Source organism: Gekko japonicus, unplaced genomic scaffold (genome assembly GCF_001447785.1).
Source record: "Gekko japonicus isolate JY-2015 unplaced genomic scaffold, Gekko_japonicus_V1.1 scaffold1998, whole genome shotgun sequence".
NCBI lineage: Eukaryota > Metazoa > Chordata > Lepidosauria > Squamata > Gekkonidae > Gekko > Gekko japonicus.
In genome coordinates, this window is record NW_015162008.1 from 204,330 (window position 1) to 227,195 (window position 22,866).

At 43.4% G+C, this 22,866-nt stretch overlaps 1 protein-coding gene across 1 annotated transcript in view; it reads left to right on the plus strand.

The window, feature by feature from the left end:
• The window catches only part of SNX7 (sorting nexin 7), a 58,842-nt gene extending 38,313 nt beyond the window's left edge, over positions 1 to 20,529 (plus strand). The window contains exon 9 of the mRNA XM_015405475.1: positions 19,902 to 20,529. Within this exon, the coding sequence (XP_015260961.1) occupies positions 19,902 to 19,982 (81 nt within the window). The 3' untranslated portion in view covers positions 19,983 to 20,529. The remainder of the gene's footprint in view (positions 1 to 19,901) is intronic.
• The last annotated feature ends 2,337 nt before the right edge of the window (positions 20,530 to 22,866 follow it).

A 22,866-nucleotide genomic window follows, 5' to 3' on the forward strand; every position in this document is an offset into this window, starting at 1 on the left:
GAGGTATAAGTTCTCACCAAACCTGAAGTAGTTAGGGGTCAGAACAAACATGCAGAGTTCAGCGGCAAGATCTGCTGTGGTGTTGTCAGGGATGATGTTTCTAATGGCTTGTAGCCCATCCTGATGGGGGATGTCGGTATACAGAGACTCAACATCCATAGTGGCTAGAATGCTGTTTTCTGGGAGATGGTCCATGGACTGCAGTTTCCTCAGGAAGTCTGTGGTATCACGGACATAGCTGGGGGTATTAATAATGTATGGTCTCAGGATGGAGTCCATATATCCTGATATTCCTACAGTGATGGTGCCTATGCTCAAGACAATGGGACGTCTAAGATTGTCAGGTTCATGTATCTTTGGCAGGAGGTAGAAAGTGCCCCATCAAGCTTCTCAGGGTGTATAATATAAATTTGTCCCGCTGCATATCACACCTAATCCATAATGCTTGTTATTGTCATTCATCTGCTGTTGTAATTTGCTGACTAATGTCATTAGGCATCTGAAATCACTCAACTTTCCAATATATAGGACAGATGGACTCACATTCTAGTTGTATCTGAAGAAGTGAGCAGTGATTCATGAAAGCTCATACCTGCCTCAAATTTTGTTAGTCTTTAAGGTGCTACTGAACTTTTGCAGTTTCCTACTGCTACAGACAAACACTGCTACCCATCTTGATCTAAAAGTATTGTGTTAAGTTTGAAATTCTAAAGCTAAATATGTTTAATTAGTACTGTGTTTTTCATAAAAGAAACTGAATGAATGAACAAATGAATGCAGACTACAAGGATTGGCTCATCTTTGTTAATGATCTTTCTAACTGAGGAAGTACTTTGATGTATATTCTGATTTACAACACCTTATTAATTTTTTTAAAAGAACCTCCATAACTTACCACATTTTTTAAATTTTGGGTCATTTTTCCATCTGACTTCTGTGCCCTGAATTTGTGGATGGTTTCAGCAGAATGTAATTGAAAAGAGAGAGCTCTTGATAAACATGGTTGCTTAATGAGTCTGAATAGAGCATTGACAGCCAGCTGTTGTGTATCAAGATCAAAATGTTCCCTCAGATTAGGAGCTTTGCTGTTTCTTGATGTCTCCTCACCTTCTTTCTGTCATCATGTGACTTCTGAGTTGTGCATTAGATACATCCCTCAAAGGTAGCCATACAAATCCTGTGCTCTAAAAAGATTGGACTTTCGCAGATAAGTCTTGAGCCATTTGTTTTTTTTCTTCATATGAAATAAGAAGGGGTTCACAATCCAAATCTAAGAACTGAGTATCTCCCTGCATTGTAACAGTGACATCCCTACAGTCTCTGTCTAAACTTACATTTTGTGATGTGTGCCACATTGAATACCATTCACCATTCTCCTCTCCCCCTTTTGATATGTACAACAACCCTGTGAGGTAGGTTAGGCTGAAAGTCTGTGACTGGTCCAAAATCACCCACTCAGCTTCCACAGCAAGAACCTGGGTCTGGCAGACCCTGTTCTGAAGTGTTAACTGCTACACCTAGGGTAGCCAATCTCCAGGTGGATTCTGAAGATTTCCGGGTATCACAACTGATCTTCCCCCCCCCAAGAGAAAATAACTGCTTTGGAGGGTGGGCTCTGTGTCAATCTATTCAGCTGAGGCTTTTCCTCTCCCCAAACTCTGGCTTCCTTAGACTCCACCACAGAATATCCAGGAATTTCCCAACCTGGAGCTGGCAACCCTAGTCAGGACTGGCCCCAATGAGTTCCCCACAAAGCCCTGGAAAGAGCTTCCTTACTTTTCCTTTTTACTAACAGAACCAAGCTTAGTTGCCTAGCAACAGCCACTGAGGGAAAAGTTAGTCTCACAGGAGCCAAGCAGGAGAAGTGTCTTCGTCAGGAGTCCAGGCTAGCTGTGGGCAGGGGAGAGGAGCGAACCCAGCATCCAGTCAATGGCACGTGAGTACTCTTGAATAGCGGTTGGTGGGCCAATTGCTGATGGAGTGCACTGCACAGCCAGTAGGAGAGCTAGAAATGGCCTTTATGTAAGGGAATTATATATATATAGGATAACCAAAATCATGTAATATATTCTGGGTATAGAAATGGAATTTGGATTTTTTTTGTTTTGCTACATTTCCAGGCATACTAAGTGAGAAGGTGATTCTCCTGCTTCGTTTGTAGTCCAAACTGATAAAGTACCACAAGCTCCTTATCAAGACATACAAGGATTTCTAAAACATAAATTTTCTCCATTGTTAAGATCAGGGTAACAATGTGGCCATAGAGGAGTCCACATTCTTTTGCTTTTGCTGGAGGATTTTTGCTATCAGTCTGTCAAGCCCCATTTAGCTGGTGTATAAGAATATGTCTTATCCCCCTTAAACTAGATTAAAGCTGTCACTATATGAATTATGTCTTCAGAGTTTGTGAATTGATCTTAGCTGAGTATAGAATGGTTTGAAATGAGCCTTTTAGTATTCTGCGTTGCTGTGGGTATAGCTAGGACTGGTAGCAACAGCTTCAAGTGCTGTTTGATGTGAGTAATGCCCTGAAGTTTGTATGAGGGTCTTAAAGACAAAAGACAGTGCCATACACATACCAGTAAACTTGATGGGGGGGGGGATTCTTATTAAATATGTGACAATTGGAGGTATCAAACAAATAAGGAATTTGTGTTTGTTTAATCTATTAAAAATAAATACTTTTACATTTTACCGACCACCAGTGCCTTTTTGAGACACTGAAGAAAGTGTAAAATAACTCACAATTTACCCTGATGAAAACTACCACTCGGATTAGATCTGGCCAGTTTTTCTGCTGGTGAAAAAAGGAGAAGGAGGTCCTCATTGACCACCCAAAAAGGCTGTGCTGGGACTTGCATGCAAAGAAAAACCCTTTCTTTTCAGTTCCTATTAAGTTACAGATCAGAATTAAAATAGCCTTTAGATCAGCAGTCCCCAATTTTTTTGAGCCTGTGGGCATCTTTGGAATTCTAACCGAAGGTGATGGGCCCAACCACAAAATGGCTGCTGCAGGAGGCGGAGATAACCACAAATTGACTGCCACAGGAGATGGAGCCAGACACAAAGTCCAAATGCAGGGGAGAAGAGGAATAACTAAAATACAGTGGGGAAGAAGGGTAGGAGACAATAAAACAAACACCACGGTGGCAGCTGCCACTGAAACAACTTTTTAATCCGTATAGCCAACCAGATTTCAGTGGCAAATCAAAAGCCCTACTCGGCAAAAGCCTCACCTGACCCCACAAACTTGGTGGGTGCCAAGGAAGGTGTTGGTGTAGGGTTCCCAAGTACTTACCATGATCCGGCGGGGGAAACATGCTCCCTGGCCGGACCATTCCTCCCTGTAACGCACCATGCCATCGCCAGGAAGTGACGCTGGGTGATGCTCTGGCAATGGGACTGAAAACTCGATGGTACCATCGAGTTTCCAGACCCATTGCCAGAGCGTCGCCTGACGTCATTTCCTGGCGACAGCATGGTGCGGCGTGTCTGTTGTCCCCGCAGGAATGATCCTGCGAGGACGTTTGCGTCCCCCGCCGAATCACGGTAAGTACTTGGGAAGCCTGTGTTGGTGGGTGCCATGGCACCCACAAACACCCTGTTGGGGACCCGTGCTTTAGATGCATGCCCTTAATTCTATTCCCACTGATTTAAAACTGAGCCCCAAAAGGCACAGTGGAAGGGCTATCTGCAAACAAGTTTTTAATTTAAAGGACTTAGGGGTCTTAGTAGGCCATACACTGAACATGGGTCAGCAGTGTGATATGGTTGCTAAAAAGGCAAATGCAATTTTGGGCTGTATCAACAGAAGTATAGTGCCCAAACCATGAGATGTGATGGTGCCACTTTACTCTGCTCTTGTTAGACCTCACCTAGAATATTGTGTTTCGTTTTGGGCACCACAATTTAAGGATATAGACAAGCTGGAACGTGTCCAGAGAAGGGCAATGAAGATGGTGAAGGGGTCTGGAGACCAAGTCCTCTGAGGAAAGGTTGAAGGAGCTGGGTACGTTTAAGCTTGGAAAGGAGATGACTGAGAAGTGATATGATAACTATCTTCAGGTACCTGAAGGGTTGTCATATAGAGGATGGTATGGAGTTGTTTTCTGTTGCCCCAAAATGTCAGACCAGAATCAACAGGTTGAAAGTAAATCAGAAGAGTTTTATTTCATACAAACAATACTGATGCACTCACACATTCAATCAAGTTTCTAAGATTTACAGTAAGAAATAAGCACTTTTGCATTAGCAGGTAGGGGTGATGGTGGGTGATACTTATCTGTCTTGCAGCTTGGTTGTTCCAATGAAGAATGGAGGGGAAGAAATGGAAAACAAAAAGGATCCACACTACCAGAACTAGCCAGACTCTGTGGGGGTCACTTGACTGCAGATCAAGAGATCAAAGTAGAGGCAAGGGTTGGGGATAGCAAGTGGGACTCAAGGGGAGTAAAAGCAGATAGGGGTTGATGCAGGGATTGCTACCTAGGAAGGGCCAGGTGTTCCAAGAGATGGGTGGATTCTGTGAACTTAGGCAGATCATGAGAGGGAGGGCAGGAAGGGTTGCCTCAGTGCTTAGTTCTTGTGGCCCTTTCTTATACACCCAGGGAAATGCTGATTGCCACTTTGGGGTCAGGAAGCAATTTTTCTCCTGGCCGGTTTGGCCAGGGATCCTGGAGATTTTTTGTCATCTTCTGGGTGTAGAACAGAGGTCACTGTGGAGGGGGAGGTATTTGTGATTTTCCTGCATTGTGTAGGGGGTTAGACTAGATGACCCTGAAGACCCCTTTCAACTCTATGATTCTGTGATCCTGTGATTCTAATTGGCTTGCCTACTTTATCTACACATGACTAATATATATAAAGTTGACAAATGCCTGGAGATAGAAAAAATGTCCTACCCCTTTAATAGGGGTTTAATGGGATGTTATTTATCAGGTGATGTTATGCCCTGAAAAGCTTCAGTTGTGCATTTCCACACATTAAGCCTCTATTAAAGAGAGAGGACATTTATCTCTCCAAGAAGCTGGCAATCCTACTTGGATTATTACTGCATGGTATAGAGAGCCTAGGACTGGCCGTGTCTCTGCATAAAATGGGATATTTGATCTAAGGAAAGTGCTTTAATTTGTTTGTTTGTTTGTTTTTACTGTGCTTGTGGGAAACAGTGGTGCTTCTTAGTGCAATGACATGTAAAGGATGAAATATGTCTAAGGGTGCTGAGCTAACACTGTTTATAAATTAAACCATGCCGTTGTAATGCCTGAAAATTGTATTCATCATAAAATGAAGTGAGTTGTACAATCTGGCACAGAGAATCTACTCAGCAGATGGGTAATCTGCTCAAATTTCAGGGGGGCAGACCCTTAAAACAGGTAATATTTGTCTTTCTTGCAGTATCACATATTTCTGCTTGAACAAAATCAGTTTCTATTAACATTTTCTATTTCCAGATTCAGAGTTGTGTCAAAAATTTAGAAATACTCAAAGGGTAACACCTTTGCTGGTTTGGAGAAAATCCACTGTTTTATTAATAAAGTTATGAAGCATCAAAGTTTCCATTGTAATTTTGCATAATTTTGTAAGTTACGTTGCCATCTCTCAGTCGATTAGGTAAGCCTCGTGTCCAGAAAGCCTGCATGAAATAAAAATGGCCACTTCCTGCCCTGGATGCAAGGCAGTGGAGCTGCTTGTGAGGGAAATCAGGTGTGCAACCAGGGTTCTTCAAACAGTTCCCCAGCTGCCATTGCGATTCATCAGGCAAAAATTTATTAAATGTATATGTAGCAAAAAAATGTTTGCATCTGTAGAATTTCTATCCAGATACATCCAGAGTTGAATGGCCAATGCAAAGTTTCTTTGCTTTCTTGCTTATTTATTTACTTACTTACTTCATTTCTATCATGCCTTCATCCCCAGTGGAGACCCAAAGGGGCTCACATCAATTTATCCTCACAACAACTCTCTGAGGTAGGTTAGACAGAGAATGTATGACTGGCCCAAGATCACCCTGCAAACTTCCATGGTAGAGTGGGAATTCAAACCTGTGCCTCCCAGTTCCTAGTCTGACACTAACCATTGCAACAGACTGGTCCTAAGTGAGCGAGCGTAATATACACTGAGAATATTTGCTGCTTGTATGTTAGATGTGCCTTTAAATTTCAGTGCTTTTCGAGTAGACTGAGTGTTAAAACGCCTTAATTCTTCTGTTAAACCAAAAAGGTTGTATGGGGTTTTTTTGTTTTGTTTTGTTAGGGACTGGCCATGCATCTTCACTCAAGGCAGCTAGATGCACTTGGGGTTTCAGTTTATGGGTTGTGAACATACTGGATCAGATGTCAGTAGCAGCCCACATTGTGCTATTCATACAGCTCTGCACAGGGAATCTCTAATGCAGACACATGTCTTTTCAAGGACTACTGTCCATACAGCTGGTGGTACACTACAGTGTCCTGCCACAAGGTCTGGAAATGGTCATGCAAATCCTTTGTTCAACAACTTCAAAGTGGAGATTTTGTAAAATGGATGACATGTTTTATTTGTGGCTCATTTGCCAACACTGTGCATCAGAAGAGGAGAAGGACGAGTTGGGTTTTATACCCTGCCCTTCACTTACCCAAAGGAGTCTTTGAGCAGCTTACAATCACCTTCCCTTTCTCTCCCCACAACAGACACCTTCTGAGATGAATGTTCTACATTGGCATAGGTGGCATGCCCAATTTCTCTCTCCATTCCGGCCACTGATTCTAGTGTGGCATGTGCCTGCATGGTAATGACAATGCATGGGAGTCCCTCACAGTGCAGTGAGTACACAATGGCAAGCCTACCATAAAGGTGCTCTGTGGATTTGCGTCTTTTGATTAGGCTTGTTACTATCCTTGGGTGCCCTTTGCAAAAGCAAAGACAATGGTTTGATCATAAATCACAGTTTCCTTGTCTTGCTTTTTACGGATTTTCTGAAAGGGGAAAAAATGACTCCAAGTATCCCACCCTCCTCCACATATGAGTCATCATGAAAGAGCACAAGCCTAAGGCACAGCAGAACCAATGGGGCATGCATTATATTTGCTGAGGGCTGCATTAAGTGAGAATAGGGCTTTTCCCCATAATGCAGGGTGACAAGTGATATTTCATTATATTTGGCATTGTTTGAAGAATAGACTCCCTCCCCCTCTTCTGCCTGACTGAGCCCTTGTTTTAATATATTGCACTCAGTCAAGCCCTTCTCATATGTCAAAGTGATCCTGTTTGCATCTCACTAAGCAATTCCAGCTCAGCCCATTATTTTTCTGCACAATTCTAAACTTGTATTCTTAAGGATGTAGTAGTCTCTCTCTCAAAAAAAGGTTGGAATTATTTATATGTTTATGTGCATCTCTAAGAGCAAGTTTGGTGTAGTGATTAGGAGCACGGACTCTAATCTGGGAGAGTGATTCCCCGCTCCTCCACATTTATTTATTTATTAAATTTATACCCCACCCTCCCTGCGAACAGGCTCAGGGTGGCTTACATTGGTCGGTCCATAATGACCATTAAATCTACATACAATCACTTAAATAGTTCATTTACAAGTAAAATCATAAAATCATAAAATTATAAAGTGCCAGACATGTCATTAATGAGTTAAGATGGTGTACTAAAGTGCATACATACATACATATAGCGCACAGTATTTCAGCTCAGTAATCTTCCTAGGTCGCGCCAGATGTTAACATTAAGAGCCAGGATCTATACTACGATTGGTGGTGGTGGTAAATAAGGTGGCTCCTTAGTTGAAGGCCTGGTGGAAGAGCTCCGTCTTGCAGGCTCTACGAAACTGTAAAAGGTCCCACAGGGCCCTGATCTCCTCCGGGAACTCATTCCACCAGTATGGAGCCACCACTGAGAAGGCCCTGGCCCTGGTAGTAGCAAGCTTGGCATCCTTGGGGCCCGGGAGGGTCAGTTGGTTTTGGGACCCCGACCATAGTGCTCTCTGGGGTATAAATGGGGAAAGGCGGTCCCTCAGGTGCAGCAGCTTGGGTCAGTCACAAGTTCTATCAGAGCTGTTCTCTCAAGGGCAGTCTTCAAGAGAGCTCTCTCTGCTCCTCCTACCTCACAGGGTGTCTGTTGTGGGGAGGGGAAAGGAAAGGAAATTGTAAGCCACTCTGAGACTCCTTCGGGTAGTGAAGGGTGGGGTATAAATCCAATCTCTTTTTCTAAAGGGAGGCCTGTCACAAACTGAATGGCAGATTAGTCTCAATCACATATGTGATTCAACAGTATGAAGGACAGAGGTAATTGTGGCTCCCCTGTCACCATGAAAAAGACAATTAGGTAGGTCTGATTTGTGATCCATCAGTATATTGTCCCACGGTAGAAAACTGGTGGTCCACAGCTCAGATCTAACGAATGCAAGCCCCCACCCCCCCGACACATCCAGCTTATGGCAACCCCATAGGGTATTCAAAGCACGAGGCATTCAGAAGTGGTTTGCCTCTGTGTAGCGACCCTGGTCTTCCATCCACATACTGACCAGGGTCAACCCTGCTTAGCTTCTGTGCTAAGATCAGGCTAGCCTGGGCTATCCAGGCCAGGTCAATGACATTTTAGGTGTCCCTTATTGGCCCTACCAGTTCTGTTGAGACCCTTGAATGCTCTAGAACTCTCTGGTGCTGTGAAATTTGGTGCTTTGGTTCTGATTGTTCCTTCAGATGGGAAATTTCTGTGGACCCCATCTATTAATATAATAAATATAATAAGTAAATACAACTAATGTTGGTAAAAAGTTTGCCTCAGGTTTGCTCAGAAAAAAATGAACACTGATTTCTAAAATATTAAACACCTCTGTGTTACATTGTTCTTGTAATGTGCTTGTAATGCCTCAGTTGTGTGGTATAAGTAGTCCGTAATTATGAAGCTCTTAACTGCCGCACGTTGCCAGTGAGAGACTGCCTGTGAGTTCATAGTTCTGTCCACAGCTCACTAAATCAAGAACAATATGTCACATAAGACACTCTAAGATCTAAGCTGGGCAGTCCCAAGCATAAAACACCCCAATCCAGAGGCTGTACGCACAGAAGGAATCACTGAGTTTTGAAGCCTCAGGGTGGGGGGGGAGGCTGTTGGATTTAACATACTGTCAAATGATTTTTAAAACATTCTTGGAATGGTAGTTTGGTGGTCAGATATGTAGAAACATGACAGAGGACTCTAAGTACCTAAAAAGAACATACTGCTTTTAAAATGGGGAGACCAAGAGTATGGAGGTCAGCGTTGCCATTGAGAGTTATGCTTGAATGTTGGGCCAGTGCACAAATGCATATTGACTACTTGTTGACTGCAGCACTGAGTATTATTTACTTTCTGCCATCAGCATGCCTGGCACATGACAGAATAACATGAGCAAAGGAGGCCAGTTCCTGCCCAGAGGAGCTCACAAGCGGCAGCCTGCCTGTGCAAATGACTCGTCCCAGCTCAAATCCCACCCATAGAAGTTTTGCCCTACTCCCAAAACACAGTGTTTTCCCTATGGAATCAGATTTCATTCACAGCTCCCAGTTCTTGAATAATGAGATGGCCAGAAATTAAGTGACAGGCATGCATTGTGAACCATCACTCAGAAACTTTAAAGCAGGTTCCTCTTTTGGTCAGAAATCATTGTCGGCATTATAAAAACATGGACATACAAATACATTCTGTTTGACAGCCGAAAAACCCCAAGCATGCTGTTCACAAACCAGCAGGTAACCAGCACAATTGTGTCAGTACTATCATGTATCAGCAGGGCCTCTTTTACAAGAAGAACAGATGAGCTTTATTCTGTTTTCCGTAGTGCTTCATTTCTATAATGTTTAATTCATCATTTCAGTGGATAGCTTCATTAGCAATCATGTCCTGCTTGAGGAAGTGTACGAATAAAGCAATTGAAATCCAGTTGAAATCTCCAGTGCTTAAAAACACTTATCTGTTGACACTGCTGATTTGGCAGGGAGATGAGTGTTCCAGCAGAAGAGTTGCTTTACCAACCACTGGAAAAAAAACCCCTTAAATAGTTTATTCATTTTCTCCTGTCCTTTACCAAGAGCTTCAAATTGTTTTGCATGGTATTATCTCCTTTGTTCCACAGCAGTCACTGTGAACATCATTAGGCTGAGAGGTAATGACTTCAAGTTCCCCTGCAAGTCCTATGGCTAAGTAGGGGTTTGAAGTGAGGTCTTCCTGGTCCAAGTTCAAAAACACTGACAGCATTACAGTACAAAAAATACCCACTTGGTGTGCAACCTCACAATAGCAATGAAGGAAATTATCCTGCTTTCTAGGAATAACCCTGAGAAATGTGATACCCTTAGAACCTAACTGCAGTCTGAAGTAGAAGGGGGGGGGATATTAGTATTTACCGCAAACATGCAAAACTGATCATTTATTTATTTATTTACAAGAGGCAGGACCCAACGATACTCGCAGGGGGGAGGTATTCCCCGCGGCTTCCGGGTGCCTCGCCTGCTGAAGCAGCAGGAGCTCCGCACAGAGGAGGAGGCGGCAGTGACTGCAAATGAGCCCAGCAGGCGGTCCGTTGGGCTCGCCAGCATTCCCCCCTCACCCGACGACAGCAGCAATGGCTGCGGCTAGCCACCAGCCCTCCAAGGTTCCCCCCCCCAGCCACCACGGCAGTGAGCAGCAAAGCCCTGTGTGGCTCTTCTCCCTCCCCGGCCGCTGCTGCCGCCGCTGCCACCACCAGCAGCAACGATGGCAATGCCCCCCCCCCCAGCAATGGCTGCAGTTCTCAGCTGCTGGCTGCCAGGGCTTCTCTACCTGCACCGCCGCCGCCAGCAGACACAGTTCCTATTGGTAAGTGCTTTCTCTGTGCATGTGCAGGGAAGGCTCTTTTACTTTTGGGGGGATTTAAATATCCCCCATATACTTTTTTCAACTTTTTAGATTTTTCTGCACATCTGGGGATTGCCTCAGATGTGCAGGAAAATCTCCCTGCCCCCCAAGTGCCCCTGATGTGCAGATTTAGATATCTGCACACTGGGGGAATGTTGGGATATATAGATTCAATTTATACCCAGCCAAGGCAGGCTCAGGGTGGCTTACATAAAAGTACATATAAATACAATTAAAATCATTCATAAAAACAACCATAAACCAATCTATTGTCAGTTATCTTAAAGTGCTGGAACAATACTCGAATAAAGTGTGAGAGCAAAGGTTTCTAGATTAAACAGTACTACTCAGGTGACAGTCATGATGGTATTTTCACACCAGCTCAGTTTGATCAACTTATTTGTGTGGCAAGGACAGGCTGGAGATAGTAAGGTTAGAGCATAGGGTCACTCTCAGGTATTGGATGCGGCTCCTAATCAAAGGCCTGGTGGAAAAGCTCCATCTTGCAGGGCCTGCAGAACTGTAAGAGGTCTCGCAGGGCCCCGATCTGTTCTGGGAGCTCATTCCACCATTATGAAGCCACCACTGAGAAGGCCCTGACCACAGTGCTCTCTGGGGAACATAAGGGGAAACGCAGTCCCTTAGGTATGCTGGACCCTGACCATAAAGGGTACTAGGACTACCTTCGTCGCCATTACTGTGACGTTATGACCTGGTGTTCAGGCTTTCCATATAGGAGGTGATGACCCTGGCCACGCCTGCTGCTCCTCTTGCAGCAGCAGAAGCAGCAGCTCCGGCTCTGCTGTGACCTTTAGTCCTCCTCTAGTACTCTAGTCCTTTCGATTGGAGAGACTGGATTCTGGGCTGCTTTTCTATGTAAGGGGGGAGAGGATCTCCAACTCTTCTGCATTTTGCAATTTTATTGTATTTTATTTTCATTTTTAAAAACCTATTTATTTTTTAGCCTGGAAAAAAGAAAATGAGACTGACTGTGCTGGGGGTCATTTTGGAAACCCCACATGCATTTTACATGTTTTAATTATGAATTTTTTTTTACATTTTTTGAATTTTTTGTCCAAGGCACAGATGAGTAGTGGCACTCATCTGTGGGGGGCATTGCCCCCAAATCCCCCTCCCCCATGGTTACAGGCCTGGTCAAACTAGGAACAGATTGTCCAGCCGTCTGTTAGGCATCCTGTGTTCTGGATCATTAGGTGTGAGGACTTCCGCCTTAAGATAAATGTATTTGGTTAGCTGATCTGTCAAAGACGTATGTCATACAAACCCCTAGCTATTTAATGTGTCACAGTTTGAACAATGAACCCCTCAGACACAGGGCTAAACCACACAATGTGCCCAACATGTTGAGTCCTAGGTGTGCGACCTGACTTCCAATAGAGATCACCTTCAATAGTGCTCACTCGTCCAGTGCCATTAGGGAGTACTGTTTGCGGGGGGGCGGGGGGGAGGCTTCCCCTCTCACACTGCAGCCCTCTGAGTCCCTGAGGTATAAGGGAGCCTTCAGAAACAGAACAGGCAAGAAAAGTGGGGAGTTGCAGTGGGAAGAGGAATTGGCAAGAATGCTCCCTCCAGACAAGGGTATTTTCTGTTGGGGGCAGATGACGGTAGGACACTAGCCAGTGTGCATATGTTAAAAGCAGTTTTCGTTTTTTCAAGAGAGCTGCTGTGACACAAGGGGCACAGCTTCCACCTTGATCATAGAAATCTTACAGTTTAATTGGCTACTTCCTTATTACTGGACATGGGTTGAGTCAAGTAACACATCTGTTCTTTATAACATTTCAGACATATAACAAAACTAGATTGCAGCTTTACTGGAAATCCCATAATACTATTCCCATAATGTTATTCCAGTACCTGGAGACAGAGAGCCAGTTTGGTGTAGTGGTTAAGAGGATAGACTCTAATCTGGGAGAACCGGGTTTGATTCCCCACTCCTCTGCATGTAGCTGCTGGGTGACCTTGGGCAAGCCACAGTTCTCTCAGAGCTGTTCTCTCAAGGGCAGTTCTCAAGAGAGCTCTCTCAGCCCCAGCTACCTCACAGGGTGTCTGTTGTGGGGAGGGGAAGGGAAAGTGATTGTAAACCACTGTGAGACTCCTTTGGGTAGTGAAGGATGGGATATAAATCCAATCTCTTCCTATTCTTCTAAATGTGAGTTGGACATTCTGCTAGAGCTCCATCTTGTTTTCTGGTACTCAATCCCTGTCCCTTCTTGCCTACTTTCACCACTGTTTGTACTACCACCAGTACTACCTTTGGAAGACAGTAATGCAGAGTGAATAAATTAATCAAGGTACCACATTTGGATCTGGCCACCCATGTGGGCAGGATAGTAACCACTGTGGCTTGGAGCCCCCAGAGCAGAATGTAATGATCGGATATGCTTTGCAAGAGCAAGCACTCCTTAGAATGAGCACTGCAAATATGTGAGCAAAATATGATACGGTTAAAATGACAACATTAAAACAGGCTCTCGTTTATCATTGACAAGAGAGAGATTTTCAAATTAAAATCACAGTGAGTGTCTCATCTTTGAAGCAACAGCGCAGGGAAGCCTTTCGAAGCGAAGGTTTAAAACCTCATTTATTTACACAAGTTATTCAATTTTTAAAGCTTATTCTCATTCATGTAACCAAATGTGTATTCCAAAATGCAGATGTTTCTGTGGCTTATTTTGTTGTCAGAGATCAGAGCGCTGCTTCAGCTGGCAAGATATATAATTAACCACACCAATACAAAAGTAGGTCTCTGTGCCTCGGGCTCTGGGTCTTTCTTCTGCAAAACATCAGCTGCAGAAGTGACATTACTTTTGAGGCAAGCGTTTGTGCTGCTCTGAAATTATTTTATTCTGGCCTGTTAGCAAGGAAACAAAAAAAGGATTGATTCCAAATAAAGGATCATTAGTACAAGCTATCCAGAGAAAGACAAACATGTTAAAAGGAGATTTACTTTACATATATAGGATTGGATTTGTAATTTGGAATCAGATTACTCATAAAACTGTTATGGGTCACAGGGAAAAGATTTCTGCACATAAATGAAATGGCAGGAGCTGGCCTGAAACGACACACTACTTTGGAATATTGCTGTGAATTACACATCTAAACTGCAAATCAGTTTCATGAGGAAGAGGGGGAAAGTCCCCGGGAAATGTTTCAGTACTGCACACAGCTGCGTGTACAGTTAATTAGCAAATATGATAATGACACCATAATCATGTTGGAATCATTAGCAAAGACCATGAAACATTTAAGATCATTAAGTTATTTTTAATTCTCTATGTTGAATTTTGTGCCTCGCCTGTTTGTGGCGAGACCAACAAACCATGCCGGTAAAGGACAGAATTGCAGCCCTTCTTACCAGTGAACAGGACCGGATGAAATTCAGCCCTATGTAAGATGGGGGTAGTGGAGAGAATGAGAGCATACCTTGCCTTCCTACTTACCTGGCATGCCTACCCTGCCTCATTGCTACTGTTCATAGATTGCATATTCCCATATTCTATATGTGAGATTGACAAAGCAAACTCAACCTATGTATGTTGGATTTGGTCCCATTCAGATGCTATACCATCATTTAGAGATGGCCAGTAGCATCAAAAGCAAGCAGGCATCACGGCTGGCTGGATGGGTAAGGCACATTTTTTCAGTCTCTTCCATGTTCCTCAGTGCACAAGGACCTATGTAGCATGCAGTTCAACCCTTATTAGGTTTCCAGTGGTCCCTTTTCACAGTTGGATGGACTGGTGACAGGGGCTTGTGTACCACCACTTTGCTCAGCCAAGCCTGCAGCCTTTCTCTAGCCCAAGGAGCTCTCCTCTGATGGCACAGTCTCTTCTGCAAGAGGAAAAGTCTCCTTTACTAGGGGGAGGCTCCTTGGGCCAAAGGAAAGCTTCAGACTTGACTGAGTGAAATGGTAGAACACAAGCCAATTTAAATGCACCTACATCTGCAAGACCATACCTTTGTAACTTTTGTTATTATTCTAGACCAGCTGCTGTGGAAGATTTTGCATTCAAAATCACTGACACAGATTATAGTTTCTATTGGCCTCACAAAAAGGTGCTGTTGGGGGGGCGCTATCCCTTTAAATGATATTGATGGAGTGGGATGAGGAATAAGACACACTGTGAATGACCTTGAGTATGTCTCCTATAACCTGCTTTTCCGTGATGCAACTAAGGCTGCGATACTTAAACACGTTTACCTTTGATTAAATATGCATAGGATTGGACTGTAGGGCTTACCTCCCAGGAAATTACTCTTTCTTGAGAATAAATAAGACTTACTTGTGGGTTAAATGTGTTTCAGATATGTGTTAGGACTATGTAAGTGTAATGAAATGGTGGTCAGAAAGTAGGCTGCGGTCCAGGGTGGACAATTGATCCTTGAGCCTGCTGGTTGCGGAGAACTTTACAGAGAATGCTAGAATAAGTGGACCTTTTGTTTAGTTTAGTTTAGTTTGTTGTTGTTGTTGTTGTTGTTCAGTCGCACAGTCGAGTCCGACTCTTCGCGACCCCATGGACCAGATCCCGCCAGGCCCTCCTGTCTTCCGCCGTCCTCTGAAGTTGGCTCAATTTCATGTTTGTTGCATCTATGACACTGTCTAACCATCTCATCCTTTGCCGTCCCCGTCTTCTTTGACCTTCAATCTTTCCAAGTTTAGTTTACAAAACATATACCTTCCTTTTCTACTCAAATTGGTTTATTTATTCATTCATTTATACCCCACCTTTCTCCCCAGTGGGGACCCAAAGCAGCTGGCATCTTTCTCCTCTCCTCCATTTTATCCTCATGACAACCCTGTGAGGGAGGTGAGGCTGAGGGACTGTGACTGGCCCAAGGTCACCCAGCAAGTTCCCATGGCACAAGCAGGGATTTGAACCTGGAACATCCACATCCTAGTGCAACACTCTTAACCACTACACCGCACCTTGGTTTGATCTCACAGGGCACTTTTCATGTTCTTTATCAAGGGTATGTAGATAAATTACCATATATTAGTTACCATAGGTCCCTGCCACACGGCAGAAAAAAACCCGGGGAAAGTGCGGCTAATCAGAGCCGCACCAAAAAAGAGACGCCGCGGCGGGATCCCATGGATCCCCTGAGCTGCGGCGCCGTTGCTCCCCGGCACGATCAGATGCCGGGGAGGAAGCCACGGTCGGGAGGGGGAGGCTGCCGAACTGCGCATGTCTGAGCATGCGCAGTTCAGCCAGGAGCCAGGGATGCGCCAGCGGAAGGACGCGCCAGTGATCCCACAGCCGGCCTTGCTGCGGACTTACCGGAAGAACCACCTTGGTAGGTGGTTTATTTTTGCCACGGCATTTTGGGCGGAAGGGCCGGATTGGGGACAGGTGCGCAACACTTCCCAGATGTTGCAGTGGGATTGTGCCCGTTTGCTCCACCCCCGATCCATCCCTCTGCCGGCCCAAAACCTCTCGTGTGACCGGGGCCATATTTTCTTGAAAGGAAGGGGACCCTTAATGCCCCTAAAAACCCTTTTGTGTATAACCTTTATTACTGCAGATAACTGTAACTTGTATGTGGATGAACATCCATCCCCTCTTTTTTATTGATGGCACAGGGCAGGGGGGTCTTCCTTTCAGATAAATGGGGAATGTATAAGCATTAAAAGACCCTAAATGGGCTGTCTTGCTTTATAAGCATAAAGTCTAGTATCAACCAATATGTTTTAAAAGTTAAAAAGTAGACCATGCAAGGATATAATCAGTTGGCTCCTGAGCTAATAAATCTACTTTCCCTTTGTGGTAAAAAGAAGAAAACAAAAGAATAATACCACTTAAGGAATATAATGTTCACAACCCATTTTACAGTGCTTAGGAAGTGCATTACGCCAGTTTTGTATTTCTTCCTGGACAGCAAGGCTGTTCTCCTGATCTCTTTGCACTGTACTAAAGCAGAAGACAGGCAAGTGTCCTAGCATTGCCTAGGTAACCACACAACTCTCCCAGTCTAGTAGTGCTTGAGATACAATGCAGCAGTGAAAGAGAGGGAAGCATCGCCCACACCATGAAGGGTGGATGGAAGGGAGATCCAGCTTTGTAGTGTACAAACAACCAAGGCAGTGGAGTTGGGTGCAATCTACACTCACTGGGCTTAATCCAGACAAATTAGGAATCCTTTTTTTTAACAGTATGGCTCATTTTTCTTTTCACCCATTTTATGAATGTATTGTTTTTATGACCGTCCTACTTGGGAGACTGTGCGTGCCATGTTGGATTGTGCATCCAGTGGACATCAATATAGATAGCCTGCTGGCAGCAAAGCCATGTTGTTGCCACACTGGGACTTCTGGGATAGTCCACTTTCTCTTGTAAAAAAAAGAAGTCCTAAGAGTTGCACTGCCGGCTTGAAGCATAGCCTTGTGCAGCTGCATTTATCTCTTCCCACAGTCTCAGTCACTAGTTCATGGCCTCAGGTGCAGGGGAGATTTCTAATGACTCAGGCCATGCAACGCCGATTGCAGTCATTCCATTCTCGCTTTATGTTGCCCTGAGATCAGTTGGCAGCAACTGTAGCTCACGACTCATTTTATGCTCCTGCTAGAGCTCCTCTTTATTTAGCACTTACTATTTTCTCTCTTTTAAAGTAACCTTTCTCTGGAACAGGCAGCCAGGAGAGGAAATAAACTTAATATGACTGTTGAGAAATGGCTTCGCTCCCTTTACTCTGCATCAATTTAGTCCTCACAGCTTCGTTGCCAGAAGGCACAAGATTGCTCGTCTTGGCATAGACAAATGGGGGCCTGTAGTTATTACACTGCAGCAGATCTGGGCTTGCCACCAAATATACTCTCCAAAGGGAGGCACAGCCAGTCAGAGATCCCAGTCAGGGATCTGTACGAGAGTTGCATCACATTTCTTGCATTCACATTTAATTTTTTTCGCATGTGTTCTTAAAACTTGGGTGTGCACCTAAAACTGTATTGTGTGAATTGTTTTTGAAAGAGGCCAAATGAGATATTCCAGACAGGTCTGGATAAATTCCAGGTATCTGGCATGTAAAAACTGAAAAGGTTTGTGCCATGCTGCATAACTATGGATCTAAAACTTTCTTTTTTCACAATGGAGGCTGGGGCTGTATCCAGCAGAAGCATTGTGTACTCCCTCATTCTATGTGGAGGACGTTGGCAACTAGAAACGTGGTTCTCTGTGATATGGGCACCTCCTCAGTGGAATGTCTTCTCTGCATACATGTTTTTGGTGCCTATTCTTTTGCCTTGTAAGAACCTCAGTCTCTTTAATCCATGCTGTGTTTCTAGCACCATCTTTGCTGCTGTTTCAACAAATTTGCTGGTACTGATGTTGGGGTTTGGTTTATTGTAGGCCCTTTTCAAACTGCCTTTGTATTCTGTTTTAGTAACTGGTTGCTAATGGGTTTTTTCAGACAGACCCATTTTAGTAACCGTCTGCTAGTGAAATTTATTTACTTGTTCATACAAACCCACTTGTGTTGGGTTAGCAAAGTAAGGTTGAACTGCTTTTGAGGGAAACGGCTTTTGTCCATTTTCTAGCCCTTCGTGACATTTCTGAATTGCTGTGGTGTGCTGTTTTAAATGTCCATAGTGCTTTCCCCCCCCCCCACCCTTTTTTGCCATTCGGTGTTCTTCAGACTTTAAAAAAACATTTCAAGTTGAGTGCTATAGCACTAAACCTATAGAGTACGCCAGTTTGGTGTAGTGGTTAAGTGTACGAACTCTAATCTGGGAGAACTGGGTTTGATTCCCCACTCCTCCATTTGCACCTGGCTGGATGACCTTGGGCAAGCCGTAGTTCTAATAAGAGCTGTTCTTGAAAAAGAGCAGTTTCTGTCAATAGCTCTCTCAGCCCCACCTACCTCACAGGGTGTCTGTTGTGGGGAGGGGAAGGGAACGGAGATTGTAAACCACTCTAAGAGACCTTTGGGTAGTGAAGGGCGAGGTATAAATCCAATCTCTTCTTCTTCTTATAGCAACACCAGTGAGATCATAGAATTATAGAGTTGGAAGGGACCTCTGGGGTCCAACCCCCTGCACAATGCAGGAAATTCACAAATACCTTGCCCTCCACACCCACAGTGACCGCTGTTCCACACCCAGAAGATGACAAAAAATCTCCAGGATCCCTGGCCAAACTGGCCTGGAGAAAAATTGCTTCCTGACACCAAACTGGCAATCAGCAGTTCCCTAGGTGTGGAAGAAAGGGCCACAAGAACTAAGCACTGAGGCAACCCTTCCTGCCCTCCCTCTCATGATCTGCCTAAGCTCACACAATCAGCATTGCTGTCAGATGGCCATCTAGCCTCTGTTTGAAAACCTCCAAAGAGGTTGCCATACCTGCCAAAAACTGTGGTAACCGTGGTTGTAACCACGGTGGTAACCACTACCCTAACTTTTCAGTTTTATTAGATTATACACTAGGCAACAAGATGCATCTGCTTTTGTAAAGAAATCTGGTGGTTCCTAGTCATCCCTGTGATTTAACAGACATAAAATGTTGTTTTTATAAGAAATGTCAATGAGTTCTGAAATTTCACCATCCTACGATTACTTGCAGTTTAAAGCTTCTCTATGGGCACTTTCACACTGCTAACATACCCCTCTTTTCCTTTGTTGCTGCCTCACTACTGAAGCAAGGTGAGAATAGACATTTTAAGAATGTTTAAAACAAGAAGGATGGAAAGGGAGAGTCTGCTCTTAAAAGGAACACGCTCCAAAACTCCCAGCAGGAGCTCTGCACAGAGAGTGCAGAAAGAAGGCGGGAGTTTAAAAGTGAAACAGTTTTTTTTCAAATGGTAGGCAATGTAGGTTTTATGTCACCTCAGGGGAAAAACTTCGGGACAAGGAAGGTTTCAAAAACTGTTGGTAAAGCCCTCAGAAAGAAGTTCAAAATGAAATTCGTGTGAAATGTCTTAAATAACCCATAGCTGTGAAGAGGCCAAAGAACTTCAAAATGGCTGTCTGAAAGTGTAAGTTTGTAAACTTTTAACCTATGTATCCCTTTTCTTTTAAGTGCCTTGCTACCTGGGAATCCTTTTTGACATCTCAAACAACAGACATTTATTTGGAAGGAAACCCTGAAGATCGTCCTTGACTTACTCAAAGAAGAATGTCTCACTTCTGAAATGTTGTTTTTGCCAACCAAAGACGTTTCCTGAACAAGAAATCAAATGCATTTATTCCATATAAATACTAAGTTCCAGCAATATGTGGAAAACAAACATATTTAAATCTCAGGTATTCTACTGTTCTGGACCATATTTTGAATCATGGTAAGCAGAGAGAGAGAGAGAGAGAGAGATCTGGCTTGATTTTCAACAGTATTCTGCCTATATTTGTTTTCTGAAATATTGTGTAATCTGGATATAAAATATTTTAAATATGAGAAAATAGCTCAATTTTAATATTAAAAAGTTTAATAGGAATTTGTGTACCTCATTTTGATTGATGCATTTAGCAGTCCTTGAGGATTTATAAAACTTTCTGCCAAAATCCATGTGAAAATTTCTGTACAAATGGATGCCTAACAGTGAAGCCAGGTAGAATCTGGATGCTGGTAACTGCTGATTCCACACCCATTAGACTGACACCAGTACATAAGTTTATCTTTATTTAAGAAGGCATAACTATACACACCACACATGCAGAGCTGTCTTTTTGGTAAGTGTTTTCTTTCTGAAAGATCCTATTCTGAATTAATCATAAAAGACTGGGGCTGGAAGCTTTAATTTATTTCATTAGATTAATCAGCACTTTGATTAACGGTGATGGAAAATTTTAATTAGAGAACCATGAGCGAAGAGAATAGTAGTTTAATTTTGGTCAGCTGTTTTGGTCCTGGTGGGTTATGCAACTGAGGAATCAAAAAGAAAATATGAAAAATCACCAGTGGCCCCTTTGACTGATTAAATTCTAAATTACCTTAAGTGTCATTCAGCATTTCAAAACAGAGCTTATGTTGCGACTTCAGTAATCTGAATATCAGTTGGTCAATGGCCTTCATTAATTAATCTATTAAAATGGTTGGATCGGTTGACAGCTCTGCTAAAAACACAGGATGCAGCCCCATAGCATAGACTGAAGGCTACTTGGTATTAATGGCAGTCATGTAGATTTTGTAGATTGCCATCCGAGCACCATTGCAAGGAAACCAAAGTGCCATTCTCAACCTTCTGTGCAGCACATTGTTGTCATGCAGGGAACTTCTTTGTGGTGGGACAGGAACAGGGCTGAACTGGGTTGGATGAATGATAGGCACTTAAGCAGAATACTAGGCAGTTCACCAATCAGAAGGCAAGAACCACAGCGCATGGCCTCAGGCACTGGTCCCTAGTACCCAGTGGGTACTTGTATCAGGAGGCAAGTATTCATTGTAACGTTCACATATATTCATCACTTCAGAAAAGATGCTAGCTAAGACCAAGTGTTCATTTGAAATTTGTGTGCCTTGTTTTATATCTTTTTAAATTCACATCTCTGCTTTCGTTATTTAACAAAACTGTAAATTATGGGAGACAGAATCTCATTAATAGCCCACAAACATGATGCTCTTTTGCATCCCTGTATTACCTGTTCTATAATTTCTTCCTCCTAATGCTCATGCATAAATTATGCAGCTCATTCTTGTTTTCCTGATTGATTTATAGTGTTATTGTAAGGTGGAGTGAAGGCTTTTTGTCATCAAACTGCCACTAACCTTTCTCTATATGATGTGAGGTGTGTGCTTTATGACTTTTCTAGGGTAATCTTTCTGACAATTTATTACCTACTTCACCTGGAGATGCATTTAAACTGTTTTAGGTGTCAACATTTTTTTTTCCTTAGGCCTCAGCTAACACATTTCAAGTGCCTTGTTAATATTGCAGCCATTATAGGCATGCCTTTAAGGTCTACCTGTTTGTTTAGATAAGTGCAGGCCAACAGTTTAAAGCATCCATGTGTGAGAGTGAGAGAGACAAAGATTCTGAGAGAGAGGTAAGATTATTCTAGGTGGTTTCTTGTGGGGTTTTTTTTCTTGCCACTTCCACTGTTTACTAGAATTGTGTTCAAAACACAAGGAACAAATAGGTAGCATGTACCTGCTTGAACAATATAGCCTCTCCTTTAATCAATCTTACTGTAAAAACAAGCACAGTGTCTGTATGAGTCAAGCCTGAGTACTGAAGCCCTTGAGACTGGGGAGGAAGTGCTGTGTGCATTTGTATGTAGAACTGAGAAAGACATTGAACCTTGATCTGTACAAGAACGATACGGAGATGTCCTGGCTTGCATCCAGCCTTGGTGTTCGAAAGACATAAGGGCTCTTCCAATCTTCAGAAGTGGGAGTAATTATTTCTATCAGTTCCCTCCTCCTACAGAAGACCCCAATTTTGCCCCTGTGCTGTTATTTATTTATTTATTTATTTATTTTATTCGACTTGTATCCCACCTTCCCCACATAGCAGGCTCAGGGCGGGTTACATCAAATCTGATAAAAATACAATATATAAAAATTAACACAATTCAAACACCAATAAAATATAACATTATTCTTCATCTAATGCCAAGTTGCTATTAAAATTAAGGACTCACAGATGCCATCTCTGGTATGCAGTTCTGACCCACTGAGGGGAGGCCCAGTAAAGAGGGACAATCTGCTGACGTGCCCAGGAACAGTGGTGGTGGGGGGTGGAATCAGTTTGCTGTGTTGGGAGGTAGAAGCAGAAAAGTCCCACTACACAAAGTCTGCTGTACAAGTATATCTCACTGCATCCTACCAAAGCCTTCGCTGTGACATCGTCTGCATTTGTGGGGTTTCACTTCTTCCTATAATAGTGAACAGCTATATTCACTCCCAAAGGGCTAAAAGCACTATTGCCATCATCAATGCCTGCATCTATCTGCCTGCCCCTGCCCTAGGTTTGGTTTTGTAAAGGGCCCCCAGTCTCCTTCACTGACTGGGTGGCCATTTGTTGCTTGACTGTGGCTAAGGGATGGTT